General features: G+C 39.0%; 1 protein-coding gene across 1 annotated transcript; it reads left to right on the forward strand.

Annotated features, from left to right (window-relative positions):
- The first annotated feature begins 17458 nt into the window (after positions 1 to 17458).
- On the forward strand, positions 17459 to 18451 carry LOC110792770 (zinc finger protein ZAT10). The gene has a single exon (XM_021997594.2). The coding sequence runs from the start codon at positions 17599 to 17601 to the stop codon at positions 18271 to 18273; it is 675 nt and encodes a 224-aa protein (XP_021853286.1). The 5' UTR covers positions 17459 to 17598; the 3' UTR covers positions 18274 to 18451.
- Positions 18452 to 20688: the final 2237 nt, after the last annotated feature.

A 20688-nucleotide genomic window follows, 5' to 3' on the forward strand; every position in this document is an offset into this window, starting at 1 on the left:
CCCATGGGCCGCACGCACACAGCCATTGCTGGCCATGTGCGCGCAGCCCATGCGCTCGTCGCATAGCTGCTGCATCTCCATCGCAAGCCATCGCACGCTGTGGTGCTCGCTGCGCGCGCGCCAGCGCTCGACGCACGCGAGCCATCGCTCGCTGTGCGCGCTCGCCAGAGCTCGCTGCGCGCGAGCCATCGCTCGCTGTGCGCGCGAGCCATCGCTCGCTGTGCGCGCGAGCAATTGCGCGCGATCAATCGCTGGGCGCAGCGCTCGTGGCACGCGAGCTTGCGCTCGCTGCGCGCGAGGCAGTGCGCGTTGTGGCGCAGCTCGCTTGCTGCCCACACGCGACTGCCATGGCTTGCCTTTCGCCCATGCCCATACGTCCATAGCTCGTGGCCCACGACACAAGGCAGGGCTGCTGCCTTGTGCTCGTGCACCATGCCTTGCTCATTGCATTCGTGCCGCATGGGCGACGAGCTCCCTTGCTCGTCGTCGCATGCCCGCACTATACAACACCCCTTAAGGGTAACACGAAGCGTCCATTGCTTTGTGCGTGCAAGTTATATGAACGAATCGCATAAAAATTTAAAATTTATATTTAAAATTAATGACAAATTAATAAATAATATTAATTTCATAATTTTAGGGCGAAAAATCGAAAATTTATTATTCAATTGATTTCCGATTTACATGGATTCAAGTCTAGGTCATAAAAATTTAAAATTTATCATAAATTTACAATTTTTATGGTGGTTTTTAATCATAGGTGTCTAATTAAATTATAATTAATTATGAAAATCAAATTAATTCTAAATTATTCTAATTTTCAACAAATTAATCATAATTACAAATTAGATTGCATAATTAACAAGGCTAGGCATTCAAACTTGTTAAACATATACAGTAGGTCAATCAAAAATTCAAGATTTATCAACAAGAATCGCAAATATTTAATTTAACATCTTAAATTTACGAAATTTTGCATTCGAAAAACTAAAACCTTCGAAAAGTCATAGTTAGGCTTCGAATTTGAGAATTCTGAGTTCGGCAGAAAAATATTATTTTTGTCAAAATTTTAGAATGCCTTTTACATGCGGAATTGACACAAAAATCACTCGATTTGGATGAGTAACGAAGAAACTGCCGAAAAACTGCGTACGTATAATTAAATAAACGCAATTTGCAATTAATTAACAATTACGAAAATTAATCACCCCTTTTAATTCTTACAAATTTGTAATATTTAAGCATGTTCATGCAATTTAGATTATGAAAATAATAAGGGGCTCGTGGTACCACTGTTAGGTTATGATACATATGACAATACATAAATCATGCGGAAACAACCATTAAGCCAGGAATACATATTATTTACACATAATCATATAGCATAATTTAGATGCATACTCTTTGTTGCGTGCCTTCCCTAGCTGCGCCCGAACCGAACAAGAACAAGTCTTTAGGACTCCAAGTGTCGTCCCTCCGTAGATAGTCCACAGCACGTCCGGATCCGCCTTAAGATTGACCAACTAGAATCGCCCTTAAGGTACTAGAATTTAGGTAAGAAATATGGCTGAATTTTTAACTCAAAACTCACTTTGAATACTTGAATAATCTCTGAAAATATGTGACCCTAGGCACGTATTTATAGAGTTATGGAAAGGGAATTGTAATCCTAGTAGGACACGAATTAATTAAACTTAGAATCCTACAAGAACTCTAATTAATTAATTTATCCTTTTAGGAATAGGAATTTAATCATAAACTAACTCTAATAGTTTTAGGAATCATGCATGAACACAAACTCACACACACACACACGGCAGCCACAAGGGCCGCCCATGCGCGTGCGTGCGAGCAGCAGCCCACGCAGCGAGGCCCACGCAGCCGTGGCCTTGGCGCGCGCTGGGCCTGCCTTGTGGTAGGCCTGGGCGCTGCCTTGGCTGGGCTTGTGGCGCGCGTTTGGCTTGCTGGGCGATGGCCCGGCTTCGTGCTGGGCCTTCGTCCGGCAGGCCTCGTCCGATGCTAATTCGTACGATACGCTTCCAATTAAATTCCCGGTTCCGGAATTCATTTCCGATACGAACAATATTTAATATTTCCGATTCCGGAATCAATTTCCGTTTCGAACAAACATTTAATATTTCCGTTTCCGGAATTATTTTCCGATTCCGATAATATTTCCGATTCTGACAATATTTCCGTTTCCGGCAATATTTCCGATTCTGGCAATATTTCCATTTCCGATAATATTTTCCGATACGTACCATGTTTCCGTTTCCGGAAACATCTACGACTTGGATAATATTTATATTTCCGATACGATCCATATTTCCGTTTCCGGCAATATCATCGTTTCCGGAGTATTCATTTCTTGCTTGTGACGATCTCAGCTCCCACTGAAACTAAGATCCGTCGATTCCGAATATCCATAGATGGAGTATCTAATGCCATTAAATACTTGATCCGTTTACGTACTATTTGTGTGACCCTACGGGTTCAGTCAAGAGTAAGCTGTGGATTAATATCATTAATTCCACTTGAACTGAAGCGGCCTCTAGCTAGGCATTCAGTTCACTTGATCTCACTGAATTATTAACTTGTTAATTAATACTGAACCGCATTTATTAGACTTAACATAGAATGCATACTGTTAGGTTATGATACATATGACATTTACATAAATCATGCGGAAACAACCATTAACCCAGGAAACATATTATTTACACATAATCATTTAGCATAGTTTTAGATGCATACTCTTTGTTGCGTGCCTTCCCTAGCTGCGCCCGAACCGAACAAGAACAAGTCTTTTAGGACTCCAAGTGTCGTCCCTCCGTAGAAAGTCCACAGCACGTCCGGATCCGCCTTAAGATTGACCAACTAGAATCGCCCTTAAGGTACTCAGAAAATTCGGCACTTTTGGGGCAAGATGGGTGTTTGAATTTTCTCTCAAAAAACTCACCTTTTTGAATACTTTGAAACTTGTATATAAATTATGACCCCTAGGCCTTTATTTATAGAGTTATGGAAAAGGAATCGTAATCCTAGTAGGATGCGAATTAATTGGAATTAGAATTCTACATGAATTCTACTTAATCAATTTATCCAATAGGAATAGACATTTAATCATACACTGACTCTTGCAGATTCAGGAATCTCGCATGAGCTCAAACTCACACACACACGGCAGCCACAAGGGCTGCCCACGCATGCGAGCAGCAGCCCACGCAGCGCGGCCCACGCATGCGCGGCCTTGTGCGCGCTGGGCTGTGGCGTGCGTGCTTGCTGGGCGATGGCCTGGCTTCGTGCTGGGCCTTCGTCCGGCAGGCCTCGTCCGATGCTAATTCGTACGATACGCTTCCGATTAAATTTCCATTTCCGGAATCTATTTCCGATACGAACAATATTTAATATTTCCGATTCCGGAATTAATTTCCGTTTCGAACAAATATTTAATATTTCCGTTTCCGGAATTATTTTCCGATTCCGGTAATATTTCCGATTCTGACAATATTTCCGTTTCCGGCAATATTTCCGATTCTGGTAATATTTCCATTTCCAACAATATTTTCCGATACGTACCATGTTTCCGTTTCCGGCAACATCTACGACTTGGATAATATTCATATTTCCGATACGATCCATATTTCCGTTTCCGGCAATATCATCGTTTCCGGAGTATTCATTTCTTGCCTGTGACGATCTTAGCTCCCACTGAAACCAAGATCCGTCGGTTCCGAATATTCATAGATGGAGTATTTAATGCCATTAAATACTTGATCCGTTTACGTACTATTTGTGTGACCCTACGGGTTCAGTCAAGAGTAAGCTGTGGATTAATATCATTAATTCCACTTGAACTGAAGCGGCCTCTAGCTAGGCATTCAGCTCACTTGATCTCACTGAATTATTAACTTGTTAATTAATACTGAACCGCATTTATTAGACTTAACATAGAATGCATACTTGGACCAAGGGCATTATTTCCTTCAGTCTCCCACTTGTCCTTAGGGACAAGTGTGCATTTCCTAATTCCTTTGTCGCTCGATGCTTGCTCTTGAACATAAGGTAAGAGTTGTCATCCTTATTATGTCCAGAGGTGTTCCTCGGTTTCAGAGTTCAACTGATCAAATAAACAGATAATCATAGCCTATGATTCATCCGAGCACGGCCATGCATTTCACAGTTTCTAGCTCTCCGAGTGGCCTTGTACAACTTTTAAGCATCTCATCCCGATTTATGGGAGGACAATCCCAATCTTGCGATCTTGAGATTAGACTTCGTTTGATAGGTGATTACCTGAGCGTTGCCTTTATAGCCTCCTTTTACGGTGCGACGGTTGGTCAACGTCAAAGCAACCAGTTCTCAAACAAGTAATCTCAAATCACTCAGGTATTGAGGATTTAGTGTCTAATAATTTAATGAAATTTACTTATGACAGACTTTCATCTCTTACAGTAAAGTTTCATAGGTCTTGTCCGATACTAGTCTTCCCAAAGTAAGTATCTATGCAAATGATTATGACATTGCCATGTCCACATAGTTCAAGAAACAGAACTACTAGTCATCTTGCATTCTAATCGTCTAACGTTTTCTATGCGTCCAATTTTATAGAAAACTCCGACTAGGGACCATTTTCAACCTTTGACATTCAAGTTCACTTGATAGACATTTCTTAGTCACAGGACTGGTCCTGACAGTCTATCTTGAATATATCGTCAAGTTGAAGGGACTCATCATTTAATAAACCACAAATTAAATGGAAAAATGAATTCCTTTCATTTATTGTGAATGATTAACCAATAATGTTTTACAAAGATTTAAACTCTAAAACTTTAAAACATTAAACAGAGACATCAAAGCCATTCTCCAATATGCTTGATTCCCATAGCTGCAGTGTGCGAGTTGTGCTTCGCTTGCGGCAGAGGTTTAGTTAATGGATCTGATATGTTGTCATCAGTTCCAATTTTGCTTATCTCGACTTCTTTTCTTTCAACGAACTCTCGTAGAAGGTGAAATCTACGAAGTACATGCTTGACTCTCTGGTGGTGTCTAGGCTCTTTTGCCTGTGCAATAGCTCCGTTATTATCACAATACAGGGCTATTGGTCCTTTAATGGAGGGGACTACACCAAGTTCTCCTATGAACTTCCTTAGCCATATAGCTTCCTTTGCTGCTTCATGTGCAGCAATGTACTCCGCTTCAGTTGTAGAATCCGCAATGGTGCTTTGCTTAGCACTTTTCCAGCTTACTGCTCCTCCGTTGAGGCAGAAGACAAACCCAGACTGTGATCTGAAATCATCTTTGTCGGTTTGGAAACTTGCGTCCGTATAGCCTTTAACAATTAATTCATCATCTCCACCATAGACCAGGAAGTCATCTTTGTGCCTTTTCAGGTACTTCAGAATATTCTTGGCAGCAGTCCAATGCGCCTCTCCTGGGTCTGACTGGTATCTGCTCGTAGCACTGAGTGCGTACGCAACATCCGGGCGTGTACATATCATAGCATACATTATTGAACCAATCAATGATGCATATGGAATCCCATTCATTCGTCTACGCTCATCAAGTGTTTTTGGGCACTGAGTCTTGCTTAGAGTCATTCCATGAGACATGGGTAGGTAGCCTCGCTTGGAGTCCGCCATCTTGAACCTATCAAGCACCTTATTGATATAAGTGCTTTGACTAAGTCCAATCATCTTTTTAGATCTATCTCTGTAAATCTTGATGCCCAATATGTACTGTGCTTCTCCTAGATCCTTCATCGAAAAACATTTCCCAAGCCAAATCTTGACAGAGTTCAACATAGGAATGTCATTTCCGATAAGCAATATGTCGTCGACATATAATACTAGGAAAGCAATTTTGCTCCCACTGACCTTCTTGTATACACAAGATTCGTCCGCGTTCTTGATGAAACCAAAGTCACTGACTGCTTCATCAAAACGTATATTCCAGCTCCTGGATGCCTGCTTCAATCCGTAGATTGACTTCTTTAGCTTGCATACCTTTTTAGCATTCTTTGGATCCTCAAAACCTTCAGGCTGTGTCATAAACACAGTTTCTGTTAAAACGCCGTTTAAGAAAGCAGTTTTGACATCCATCTGCCATATTTCGTAATCGTAATATGCAGCGATTGCTAATATTATTCGAATAGACTTTAGCATTGCAACTGGTGAAAAGGTTTCATCGTAATCCACACCGTGGACTTGCCTGTAACCTTTCGCAACCAATCTAGCTTTGAAAACTTCAAGTTTCCCATCCTTGTCCTTTTTCAGTTTGAAAACCCATTTGCTTCCAATGGCTTGGTAGCCATCTGGCAAATCGACCAAATCCCATACTTGGTTTTCAGACATGGAGTCTAATTCAGATTGCATGGCTTCTTGCCACTGCTTGGAGCTAGGGCTCGTCATAGCTTGCTTGTAAGTCGCAGGTTCATCACTTTCAAGTAATAGAACGTCATAGCTCTCGTTCGTCAAAATACCTAAGTACCTTTCCGGTTGAGATCTATATCTTTGCGATCTACGCGGGGTAACATTTCTAGATTGACCATGATTCTCACCAGATTCTTCTAAAGATCTCTGAGTTTCATCCTGAATGTCATCTTGAGCATTCTCTAGAGTTTGTTGTTCGACTCGAATTTCTTCGAGGTCTACTTTTCTCCCACTTGTCATTTTGGAAATGTGATCTTTCTCCAAAAAGACACCATCTCGAGCAACAAACACTTTGTTCTCAGATGTATTGTAGAAGTAATACCCCTTTGTTTCCTTTGGATAGCCCACAAGGATACATTTGTCAGATTTTGGATGAAGTTTGTCTGAAATTAATCGTTTGACGTATACTTCACATCCCCAAATCTTAAGAAAAGACACATTTGGAGGCTTTCCAAACCATAATTCGTATGGAGTCTTTTCGACAGCTTTAGACGGAGCTCTATTTATAGTGAGTGCAGCTGTATTTAGTGCATGTCCCCAAAATTCTAATGGAAGTTCGGCCTGACCCATCATTGACCTGACCATGTCTAGCAAGGTTCTGTTCCTCCGTTCTGACACACCGTTCCATTGTGGTGTTCCAGGAGGAGTCAATTCTGATAGAATTCCACATTCTTTCAGATGGTCATCAAATTCATAGCTCAGATATTCACCGCCTCTATCAGACCGCAGTGCCTTGATCTTCTTGCCTAATTGATTCTCTACTTCACTCTGAAATTCCTTGAATTTGTCAAAGGATTCAGACTTATGCTTCATTAGGTAGACATAACCATACCTACTGAAGTCATCAGTGAAAGTGATAAAGTAGCTGAAACCACCTCTAGCATTTGTACTCATTGGTCCACATACATCTGTATGGATTAAACCCAATAGTTCATTTGCTCTTTCTCCAATTTTAGAGAAAGGTTGCTTTGTCATTTTGCCAAGTAAACATGATTCGCATTTACCATAATCCTCTAAGTCAAATGGTTCTAGAATTCCTTCCCTTTGAAGTCTTTCTAAGCGTTTCAAGTTTATATGGCCTAATCGACAATGCCACAGATAGGTGAGATCTGAATCATCCTTTTTGGCCTTTTTGGTATTTATGTTATATACTTGTTTGTCGTGATCTAATAAATAAAGTCCATTGACTAATCTAGCAGATCCATAAAACATCTCTTTAAAATAAAACGAACAACTATTGTCTTTTATTATAAAGGAAAATCCCTTAGCATCTAAGCAAGAAACTGAAATGATGTTTTTAGTAAGACTTGGAACATGGAAACATTCTTCCAGTTCCAAAACTAGCCCGGAGGGCAACGACAAATAGTAAGTTCCTACGGCTAATGCAGCAATCCGTGCTCCATTTCCCACTCGTAGGTCGACTTCTCCCTTGCTTAACTTTCTACTTCTTCTTAGTCCCTGTGGATTGGAACATAAGTGTGAGCCACAACCTGTATCTAATACCCAAGAAGTTGAATTAGCAAGTATACAGTCTATAACGAAAATACCTGAAGATGGAACGACTGTTCCGTTCTTCTGATCTTCCTTTAGCTTTGGACATTCTCTTTTGTAATGGCCTATTCCATCACAATAAAGACAGCTTGATGTGGACTTGTCCTGCTTTGATTTAGCATTGCCCTTGGACTTTCCACCTTTCTTGAATGGTCTCTTTCTAGCCTTGAGTAAATCTTTGGCTTCACAGTCCAGTACTATTTCAGCCTTTCTGACAAGGTGAATAAATTCTGCAACTGTTTCTTCTCTTGGTTCACTTAGGTATTGTTGCTTGAAGCGACCAAACCCACTGTGTAGTGAATTGAGCAAGACAGAGACTGCCATCCTTTCGCTTATTGGTGTTCCTAGTAGACTTAGGCGATCAAAATATGAACACATAAGATCCACATGGAACCTCAGTGGGACGCCTACCCTCTGTTTAGTGCGAAGGAGCTGAACATGTGTTTCTTGGACCTCCATCCTATAACACCTGTTGGGAGAACTAACCTTTAGCCCAGACATTGATTCAATCAACTCATGGACGTTCAGGTCCCTGTCCTCCGTACTTCCACGACAGATATCCCTCAGATTCTTGATGAGCGTAAAAGGTTCATAGGCTATAAACCTTCTAGCCCAATCATCAGGGATATTGTTCAGCATGAGACTCATAACCTTTTTGAGATCCGCATCCCAGGCGTAAAATCTCTCAGGGGTCATGTCTCTGGCATAGTAGCTTGGCATGGGATGTGATAGTACATACTCAAGTCCATTGAGTTTGACTATTTCAACTAGCTTAGCTTCCCATTCAAGAAAATTTGTCAGGTTCAGCTTGACCATAAGCTCAGAACCCATGATGATGTTTTGATTGTTGTTTGCCATATTAAAACTACAATTGAAAAGAATAAACAAATAAATAACCATTCACAGTTTCTCTTAATAAACTTAAATTCTAGCATACATGCATAATTCAATGTTTATTAAGCATTTTATTCAAGTTATGTGTTCCGGCAGGTGTGAATAAAATGATTCCAAGATCCTAAAATCATTGAAGAACTAAGCACAGTTTGTCGACTTAATCCTAGAACATCTTAGGTAAGCAAAAGCCTTTTGCTAATAGTCTAGAAACTATTCTTGGTTGATAGGTACGTCTAAGAACTTATTAGGTAAACCTATCGAATTTGCCACGACATAAAAGGACTCCTTACTTATATCGTTGAGTTTCACCAAAACTAACATGTACTCACAATTATTTGTGTACCTTGCCCCTTTAGGACCAATAAGTAACACCTCGCTGAGCGAAAACTATTACTAGATTGATGTAAAGGATATCCAAGCAAGTGTATATTTTGGCATGGCACCTTTTAACTCAATTTTTAAGTTTGGAACTTAAGGCTCTTACTATGTTGGTTAGATTTTAAGTGAACTAAAATCCTTAATCATGCAACATAATCAAGCTTTTGATCTCATGCATTTTAAGACATATTTAAAGCAATAAATAACTTAAAACATGCATAAGATATTTGTGATCTAGTATGGCCCGACTTCATCTTGAAGCTTTGACTTCAAAGTCCGTCTTGAAAATCTCCGTGGGAGGCACCATTTTCTTCAAATAGGATAAGTTATAACTAATTACAACTATTTGATGGTACGCAGACCATATTTGAATTGAAAAATAACTTTGGTGCTTTAGACCAATTACATTCAAATTAATGGTACGCAGACCATATTTTCTATCCTATTTGGGCCATACTAGTCACTTCATAACCTGCAAAACAGTACATATACAATATATACCATTCACCCATTCATTATCATGAATGGCCCACATAGCTGGTTAGTTAAAACACATTATGCATCACGTAAACATTTGCAGCAATTAATCAAGGTCACCAATAATCTACCAATTATTCAGTCCTTATTAATTCTAATCGAGTTGTTTTAACCTTAAGGATTTGTAGACCTAATCAAGAGTTTATGACTAAAAGCACTCCCACTCAAACCAATAAATTCATATGCTTTACTAATTTTAAACATAAAATTGTATTTCTAGTCTAACCGGAAACATACAAATTTAATTAAAATTTAAAGCTCATATAAATTTATAATTGAATCCAAAAATTTAATTTTAATTTCAGTCACATTTAAATTAATTTATGATTTTAATTTTAGTAAAATAATTAGAATAAATGCCATTTATTATAATTATAATATTCAAAATTAAAATCCAAGAAATTAATTCAAATTATTAATTTTAAAATCAATTAAAATTACGTGAACTGAAATTTTCAAATTAAACATTCAAAAACGATCTAATCGAAACGCAAACATCCTATGCGTTGCACGCCCATGGGCTGTACGCACACAGCCATTGCTGGCCATGTGCGCGCAGCCCATGCGCTCGTTGCATAGCTGCTGCTGTCCCATACGCAAGCCTCCGCACAGCGCCCACCGCACGCGAGCTATCGCTCGCAGCGCGCGCGCGTTACCGCGCTCGCTGGTGCGCGAGATCGCTCGCTGGTGCGCGCGAGCCATCGCTCGCTGGGGCGCTGCATCGCTCGCTGGTGCGCGCGAGCCATCGCTCGCTGGCGCGCGAGATCGCTCGCTGCGCGCGCGCGAGCCATCGCTCGCTGGTGCGCGACATCGCTCGCTGGGCGGGCGACGTCGCGCGCTGTGCGCGCGAGTGATGCTGTGCGCAGCGCTCGTGGCACGCGAGCTTGCGCTCGCTGCGCACGAGGTTGCGCGCTGTTGTGCGAGGCAGCGCGCGCTGTGGCGCAGCTCGCTTGCTGCCCACACGCGACTGCCTTGGCTCGCCCCTCGCCCATGCCCATCCGTTCATTGCTCGTGGCACACGACACAAGGCAGGGCTGCTGCCTTGCGCTCGTGCACTACGCCCTTGCTCATTGCATTCGTGCCGCACGGGCGACGAGCTCCCTTGCTCGTCGTCGCATGCCCGCATTATACAACACCCCTTAAGGGTAACACGAAGCGTCCATTGCTTCGTGCGTGCAAGTTATTTGAACGAATCGCATAAAAATTTAAAATTTATATTTAAAATTAATGACAAATTAATAAATAATATTAATTTCATAATTTTAGGGCGAAAAATCGAAAATTTATTATCCAATTGATTTCCGATTGATATGGATTCAAGTCTAGGTCATAAAAATTTAAAATTTATCGTAAATTTACAATTTTTATGGTGGTTTTTAATCATAGGTTTCTAATTAAATTACAATTAATTATGAAAATCAAATTAATTCTAAATTATTCTAATTTTCAACAAATTAATCATAATTACAAATTAGATTGCATAATTAACAAGACTAGGCATTCAAACTTGTTAAACATATGCAGTAGGTCAATCAAAAATTCAAGATTTATCAACAAGAATCGCAAATATTTAATTTAACATCTTAAATTTACGAAATTTTGCATCCGAAAAACTAAAACCTTCGAAAAGTCATAGTTAGGCTTCGAATTTGAGAATTCTGGGTTCGGCAGAAAAATACTATTTTTGTCAAAATTTTAGAATGCCTTTTACATGCGGAATTGACACAAAAATCACTCAATTCGGATGAGTAATGAAGAAACTGCCGAAAAACTGCGTACATATAATTAAATAAACGCAATTTGCAATTAATTAACAATTACGAAAATTAATCACCCCTTTTAATTCTTGCAAATTTGTAATATTTAACCATGTTCATGCAATTTAGATTATGAAAATAATAAGGGGCTCGTGATACCACTGTTAGGTTATGATACATATGACATTTACATAAATCATGCGGAAACAACCATTAACCCAGGAAACATATTATTTACACATAATCATTTAGCATAGTTTTAGATGCATACTCTTTGTTGCGTGCCTTCCCTAGCTGCGCCCGAACCGAACAAGAACAAGTCTTTTAGGACTCCAAGTGTCGTCCCTCCGTAGAAAGTCCACAGCACGTCCGGATCCGCCTTAAGATTGACCAACTAGAATCGCCCTTAAGGTACTCAGAAAATTCGGCACTTTTGGGGCAAGATGGGTGTTTGAATTTTCTCTCAAAAAACTCACCTTTTTGAATACTTTGAAACTTGTATATAAATTATGACCCCTAGGCCTTTATTTATAGAGTTATGGAAAAGGAATCGTAATCCTAGTAGGATGCGAATTAATTGGAATTAGAATTCTACATGAATTCTACTTAATCAATTTATCCAATAGGAATAGACATTTAATCATACACTGACTCTTGCAGATTCAGGAATCTCGCATGAGCTCAAACTCACACACACACGGCAGCCACAAGGGCTGCCCACGCATGCGAGCAGCAGCCCACGCAGCGCGGCCCACGCATGCGCGGCCTTGTGCGCGCTGGGCTGTGGCGTGCGTGCTTGCTGGGCGATGGCCTGGCTTCGTGCTGGGCCTTCGTCCGGCAGGCCTCGTCCGATGCTAATTCGTACGATACGCTTCCGATTAAATTTCCATTTCCGGAATCTATTTCCGATACGAACAATATTTAATATTTCCGATTCCGGAATTAATTTCCGTTTCGAACAAATATTTAATATTTCCGTTTCCGGAATTATTTTCCGATTCCGGTAATATTTCCGATTCTGACAATATTTCCGTTTCCGGCAATATTTCCGATTCTGGTAATATTTCCATTTCCAACAATATTTTCCGATACGTACCATGTTTCCGTTTCCGGCAACATCTACGACTTGGATAATATTCATATTTCCGATACGATCCATATTTCCGTTTCCGGCAATATCATCGTTTCCGGAGTATTCATTTCTTGCCTGTGACGATCTTAGCTCCCACTGAAACCAAGATCCGTCGGTTCCGAATATTCATAGATGGAGTATTTAATGCCATTAAATACTTGATCCGTTTACGTACTATTTGTGTGACCCTACGGGTTCAGTCAAGAGTAAGCTGTGGATTAATATCATTAATTCCACTTGAACTGAAGCGGCCTCTAGCTAGGCATTCAGCTCACTTGATCTCACTGAATTATTAACTTGTTAATTAATACTGAACCGCATTTATTAGACTTAACATAGAATGCATACTTGGACCAAGGGCATTATTTCCTTCACATACTTGGACCAAGGGCATTATTTCCTTCAAAATTCAGTGATGGTCATTTCACTGCTGCTGTTAGGGTTTTGACTTCGTCGGGGGTTGCACCTGGTACTGAGGAGACTCTACGGGAGTTAGAGAAGAAGCACCCAGATGCGCCGTGTCCGGTCCTGCCTCCCTTTTGTGCTGATGTCGAGGCGGTCTCGGCCCCTAAAGATGTTGTTTTAAGCAGGATTCGTAGTTTCCCCAAGGGAACCTCCTGTGGGCGTGATGGTTTACGGGCCCAGCATGTTGTGGATGCGCTTGGTAAGGCTGTTGTTGCAGTGGCTGATGACTTAGCCACCTCTATTACTACGGTGGTTAATATGTTACTTGTTGGTAAGTGTCCTGCTTCTTTGGGTGAGTTTATTGCTAGTGCCCCTCTTACGCCTTTTCTTAAGCCTGAAGGGGATATCCGTCCTATTTCTGTTGGGACGGTTTGGAGGAGACTTGTATCCAAGGTCGCTGCTGTCGTGATCGGGAAGGAGGTTGGTAGTTATCTTGAGGATTTTCAGTTTGGGGTGGGTGAGCCTAACGGGAGTGAGGCTATTCTCCATGCTGTCAACAGGTTGGTCGAGACCAAGGGAGAGGTGAGCAACATGTCTATGCTTATGGTTGATTTTAGCAATGCGTTTAACTTGATAGACCGTAGTACTATGCTTAGAGATGTCTGACGTCGATGTCCATCACTCGCTCCTTGGGTTGAATTCTGTTATGCCCGACCGGCTAGGTTGTATTATGAGGGCTCTATCTTGCTTTCTTCCCAGGGGGTTCAGCAGGGTGATCCTTTGGGGCCTTTGTTGTTTGCGCTTACCTTGCATCCGCTTGTCCATCTGATCAACGAAAAATGCAATCTTGATTTCATGGCTTGGTACCTCGACGACGGTACCATTATTGGGGACACTGCTTTGGTTTCTTCGGCTTTGCAGGTGATCACTTCTAAGGGTCCGGCAATGGGGTTGCATTTAAATGTTGAGAAAACGGAAATCTTTTGGCCTACTCCTGATCCGAGGAGCTACGATTCCACACTTTTCCCTCCTAGTATTGCCCGCCCCAGGGATGGAGTCAAGCTTCTGGGTGGGCCAGTTAGCTTGAAGGCTGACTTTTGCAGCCGCTTAATAGAGGATAGGGTCGCTAAGACTGTGGGTTTGATGGAGGCCGTGGCTGAGCTTAATATGATCCTTAATCGGAGCTCCTTCTTCTGCGGTGTTGTGTGGGAGTTAGTCGTTTGTACTTCTCTTTACGGACTTGTCCGCCGCATATGCTCGGGTCTGCTCTTATTTCCTTTGATCTTGCCTTAAGGAGGGTTCTTCAGGATATTATTGTGGATGGTGGTGCGGGCTTTGGAGATTGGCAGTGGCGATGTGCCACTCTACCTTTTCGGTAGGGTGATTTTGGGGTCTACACCGCGCAGGATTCTTTCGCATATGCTTTTGTTACCTCGCGTCTCCAGTCTCTTGGTCTCCAGAATAGACTGCTTGGGCATGGTGGTGGCTCTGCTTTGGGCCCTACTTATGATTTAGCTTTAAATAGCTTTCGGGATTTATGTCATTTCGATCCTCTCGATCTCTCTCGTGTGGTACCAACCCCCCGTTTATGAAAAAGTCGGCTACAGTGTACTTTGATATGGTAGAGAAGAAGATGATGGGACAGCACAACCCGAGTTCCAGAGAAAAGGTTATACTCATTAGCAAACGAGCGGCACACTCCTTAGACTTCTTGAGAGCCCTCCCAATTGAGGGGTTAGGGCAGACGATGCACCCAAGACAATTCAGGTGTGTTTTGTGTTATCGCCTTGCGATTCCTATGTTCCCTCCTGGATTTACTTGTCCTTGCTGCTCTTCGAAAATCATAGATCGTTTCGGGGATCACGCAGTGCATTGTGGTAATGATGTTGGCCTGAAATTCCGCCATAACTTGGTTCGAGATGTGTTAGGGGATATCTGTTCGCAGGCTGGGGTTGTTGTGCAGAAGGAGGTGCCTTTGGGATTTCTGTCCGAGGAAGGGAGAGATCTCCGTCCTGCAGACCTTCTTGTCTACTCTTGGGACAAAGGGAAAAATGTATGCTTAGATGTCACAGGTATCTCTCCCTTCACCAAGCCAGGAGTTGATGCTTTTGCTCATGGGGTTGCTGTCGCTAATGCTGTTGCCAGGAAGAAGAAGAAGTATGAAGCGAAGTGCATAGGCAACGGATATGGTTTTATCGCTTTTGCTTTCTCCACCTTTGGAGAACTAGGGAGTGATGCCCTCGAGTTCATGTCTATGGTCTCATGGGTTGCTCAGAGTAACACGGCTGCTGCTAACATTCGTTCTTTTCTTTTTCATCGTTTGTGTTTTACTTTGAATAAGGGTGTCGGAGCCCAATTAGTGGCTAGGCTCCCATCCAACTTTGTGTAATCGCTTCCTTATAATAATAATTATAATAACAATAATAATAAAATAATAATAATAATAATAATAGTATATTATATTAATTTTTTATTTATTAGTATTGTTAATTATTATTACTATTATTAATTATTGTTTACTCCGTATTTTTTATTGTTATTATTTATTTTAATATTAATTTATTATTTATTGTTAGTATTATTTATTATTTATTATTTATTGTTTACTTTTTATTATTTTTTATATTTTATATTATTAATTTTTTGTTTATTTTTTATTGTTTATTATTTTTTATTTTTTATTTTTTTATCAATAAAGGATAATTTTTTTGACCACCTATAAAAATCGAAAAATTATTTTTACCACCTAAAAAATTAAAACTTGTATTTTACCATTAAAAAACAAAATAAAGCTTGTTCTTTTTACCACCTGAAAGCGAAAAAATAAATGAAACCTTTATGTATGGCTACCTAATTCAATATTCCTCCAATTTTTTACACTCCATGTGTGATATTATTTAACTCTTTTTTCCCTTCTCTCTTTACTCCCATTAAATTTTGTAAATTAATGATGGTGATAGATTATGTAAATTCATGGAACAGAAGTTGGGGAAGATAAGAGAGTTAAATGCATGAAATCGTAGAAGAATAGAACACATAAGATGTATTACCATTATTCTGGCCCTTACATAACGTTTTCATTTATTTTTCCATTTTTCAGATGGTAAAAAACAATCTTTCGATTTTTTTAGGTGGTAAAAAAAAATTATCCTTATTATCCTTATTATTATTATTATTATTATTATTATTATTATTATTATTATTATTATTATTATTATTATTATTATTATTATTAAGTTCTAATACTTAATAAGTTCAGATAGGTTCAGGTCAAATAAGTTGAATAGAACGCACCCTTAGTGGTAATGGTTTTATTGTTAAAACACAAGGTTTGGGGTTCAAACCTTATGCAAACCATATTTCACGTTTTTTTTTTTCATGTATGTGAAAACCACATAGAGCGAATGACTAATAAACAGAGTGTCACTTGTCATGTAAACTATTTTAGAAACATCTTTTAATATATAGTACTTCCTCCATTTCAAAAAGATCTTTACAGTTACTATTTGCACGAACTCCAATGTAATATTTAACTACTAATATATCCAATTTCGTATGTGAAAAAATTATAAAAATTTGATATTCTGAAAATACATACCAAGATCTTACCTGTAACATTTTGATGTATATAACAATGAGAATTTACGGTAAAAGTTTTTACTTTGGGTACATTTTCCAAAGCGTAAAGAACTTTCAGAAACGGAGGTAGTATAAATTTAATAGGTAGTTTAATTCTATCCTAAAACATTGTAGCGTTGTCCTAGCTAACCACACGTAATTATGGTCTATAGATATATCAAGATTTTACCAGAATTGAGTAGTGGTATAACCTAGGTTGTTAGAAGTTGTCAAATACTGCCTACATTTCTAACAATTGATATTTATGCTACCTTAACCCATATCAGTGCTAATTAGTCTACTAATAACATAATATTAACCCTTAATAATAATTTAATAATTATAATTAATTAATAAAAAAGATACTCGTACCAAATATCTGAATAATAAATAATTTACTATCGTATTTCATAAGTGTAAATCCAAGATATTGATATTGAAAAGCATATATGGTATAAAATCAAAGGTTGCACATACGTAAGTAAATCAGATATTAAAAGAAAGTAAATGAGATATTGAATTAAAAAATCTAAAAGGATGATATATTTGGAGTGAGAAAATAAGAAGAATAAAAATCATAAAAAAGTGTGTAATAGTAATACTAATAGTAATTAGTGGATATTTGACCTGAGAAAAAGTCCAAAAAAAGGGTGATCTAGCCACCACATCTCTTTCCCCACTCCTCTACTACTCTCTTAGTTGACCGACTTCACTTCTCTTATATACCAACTCTTTCGCTTTCCTCCTTATATATACTCCTCCCTTCCCTTTTCCAACTTCTCCACCACAAGATTAACCAAAACAATACAATACAACACAACACAACACATTTTCTCTCACTCTTCTCTTTCACTTCCTTAGCCAATACCAACTAGCAGACGTTACCAAGATATATATGGCTCTTGAGGCACTCAATTCGTCCACGCCACCGTTGAACCCCGACGAGAATCTCCTCCTCACCAAGAAGAAACGCTCCAAACGGCCTCGTATTGAGGAGGAATCAGCCTCGCCTTCAGAGGAGGAGTACCTCGCCCTCTGCCTTGTCATGCTCGCTCGTGGCGCTACTAATGTCAAAATTAAACCACAACCACAACAACAACGGGTTACCTACAAGTGCGGGGTGTGTGAAAAGGAGTTTCTCTCTTACCAAGCTCTAGGTGGTCACAAGGCGAGCCATAGGAAACCGGCTGTCGTCGTTGATGGTTTGAAAACCGCCGTGAATACCACCGCCACGTCATCTTCATCCACCTCTACCGGCGCTGCCAAAACACACGTGTGCACTATTTGTAACAAGTCTTTTCCTAGTGGTCAGGCATTAGGCGGTCACAAACGCTGCCACTACGAAGGTGGGATTAACAACAAAAGTATTTCCGCCGCCACCGCATCTGATGGTGCCGCCGCTACTTCCACCGTCACACACAGTCGGATCGAATTCGACTTGAACTTGCCGGCGTTTCCTGATAACTTGACCGTTGACTTTGACGGAGTCATCTTCAAACACGCTTGCTTTGATCAAGAGGTCGAAAGCCCACACCCGTCGAAGAAGCCTCGCCCTTTTAGTCTTCATTGATTAATTATTTATTACTCCATCGTAAACCAACTTTTTTTTTTTTTTTTTAGTGTATTTCTGTAAATAGAGAGATCTTGATTCTTGTCATGATGATTGTAATTATTATTGTTACCATACAAAATTATTATTGGGTGAGATATTAATAAAAATTATACTAGCTTCGTAGTAATTTAATTAATATGATTTTTTTTTTTTGTATGATCAAAAGCAATATGTCATTTTTGTTGGAGTACACGTAGACGGACACAGTGAGTGAGTGAGCGCAAAGGGGGAAAATGCAGACAAGTTAAGCTCTATACTATTTGTATTAAAAGACTGCTAAAAATAATTAGGATTAATAATGGAGGATGGATGCATTATGTATATGGGCTGGAATTGAGTAACAGAAGGTAACCGCCTTAGTTTCATTAGTTGTCCATGTGATATGATCACTTAATAGGGTGATGATGTGTTAATATAACTTAACGTGCACATGTTTGGCATGGTTTTAACTAGTTAGCAACTTAAACACACTTAGCTAATTAGCTAGCTAACCTTTACTTTCTCATCTTTCTAAATTTTATTCATTCATTCAATTTCTGTGGCCCAACATTTTTTTCTATATTTCCATTTTTTCTCCATTTCTTAACTAACTGCTTGTATCTCCTGCCAATCGCCAAGTGACACCTCATGCCTTTTAAACTACTTCTAACTTTATTTATTAATTTTAGAAGGTGATAGAAAGTATTAGCATGCCACGTGTCTTAACAAAGTTCCAAGTTTAATTTTATACAATACAATGCATTCACCTAATGGAAAAGATTTTACCTTCCAATCAAAAATTTAGGAATCAATTTCTCATAAGAGACACGTTAAGTTAGAATTTCCCTTACTATACGTCCGCTCTCAAAGTGTTTAACTCGTTAACATTACCTGGTTGAGCCGTGCAGAATCTCAATCCGATTGAACACTTTGTCTTACCTTCAATTTTTTTTTTTTTAAAAAAAAAAAGTAGTGTCATGTTATTCGTTCTGTTTTTACAAAAAAAAATCACGAAGAAAGAATCGAAAAGTAATCTAATTACTACTTCCGTTTCATAAAGTTCTTTACGCTTTGAAAAATGTGTCCTAAAATCAAAACTTTGACCATAAATTCTCACTATAATATCTATCAAAAATTATCATGATATATCTTGTTAGATTCGTCTCAAAATGTATTTTATAAATATCAAATTTTTATAAATATTTTCCATAGAGAATTGGATATATTAATGGCCAAACATTGCACCGGAATCCGTGAAAATAGTAAGTACGTGTAAAGATCTTTTTGAAACGGAGGTAGTATATTTTAGCCAGTAGTCATAATATTATTTTTGACTGCTTATTATTGAAAAAGGTTCTTAAAGTAAATAAACATACGAGTAGTGAAAATGAAAATAGTGTATTAAAATATGTGATAATATTAGGAATGAATTGATAAAAGCTAAGCTAAAATTGTACCACGTATTTTTTATATGAGTTAAGCAAAGAAATAAAGGAGTGTAATTAGTGTAGCCAACTGAAAGGAAAGGTGTTCCAGAAGAATACGTCAAAACAGCAAGTGAGGTCATGGTTACACCGTTACATACGTGTTAAGAAAGTCAGAATATAAATCCAAATAAAATGGTGGTGTTAATGTAATTAATTAATAGTTAAGTAATGAATCACACTTCACCTTCAAAGTCCAGTCTGTATGTGTGTGCTTAATGTGAATGCAATGTGGATAGATGTGAATGTTTCTGCTTTTATATTTTGGGCAAATGGCAATGGTGGACGACAATTAACATTCAAAGAATCGTGTTTTTATTAATTACCCAATTGACTACTTCCAGTATTATCTATAGGCTATGTGATTACCATATACAACAACATATTGCTAAACCAAGCTATTTTCTCGGTCAATAATATATTAATACGGAGTAGTCACATTGTTTAAGTCTCATAAAGATCTCTTAACCACTGTAAAATTATTCAAAATGATGGCAATTTAACCATATTATTGGAAGCGCGCTTCATCATTTTAATCTAACCATATTATTAGGAAGTTGTTATCTTCTACGCCAATAAATTTAATTAAGAAATGCCATATTAGTAAAGCTATTTTAAAATCATAATGACGGTGATTTAACCGTATTATAAGGACTTTGATCATGACAAGTATATGAATCTATGCAAATGATGTAACCAATGATGTCTTGGCCTAGTGATTAAGATTGAGGGCCTATGTACAATAGGTCTCAGGTTCGAATCGCCCGCCCCCATTTGTAATTTATAATTGCCCTTACGGCTCATTCACACCAAAAAAAATATCTATGCAAATGATGTGATGCTGGTTCTAGTATTCACAGGCTTTCAAGGAATGAAATATTAGGAAACACCGGCCTTTTACTATTTCAGA

The sequence above is a fragment of the Spinacia oleracea genome, chromosome 2, assembly GCF_020520425.1.
Source record: "Spinacia oleracea cultivar Varoflay chromosome 2, BTI_SOV_V1, whole genome shotgun sequence".
Lineage (NCBI taxonomy): Eukaryota > Viridiplantae > Streptophyta > Magnoliopsida > Caryophyllales > Amaranthaceae > Spinacia > Spinacia oleracea.

Coding starts and splice junctions, on each gene's coding strand:
- LOC110792770 (XM_021997594.2), top strand. CDS start 17,599: ATGGCTCTTGAGGCACTCAATTCGTCCACGCCACCGTTGAACCCCGAC.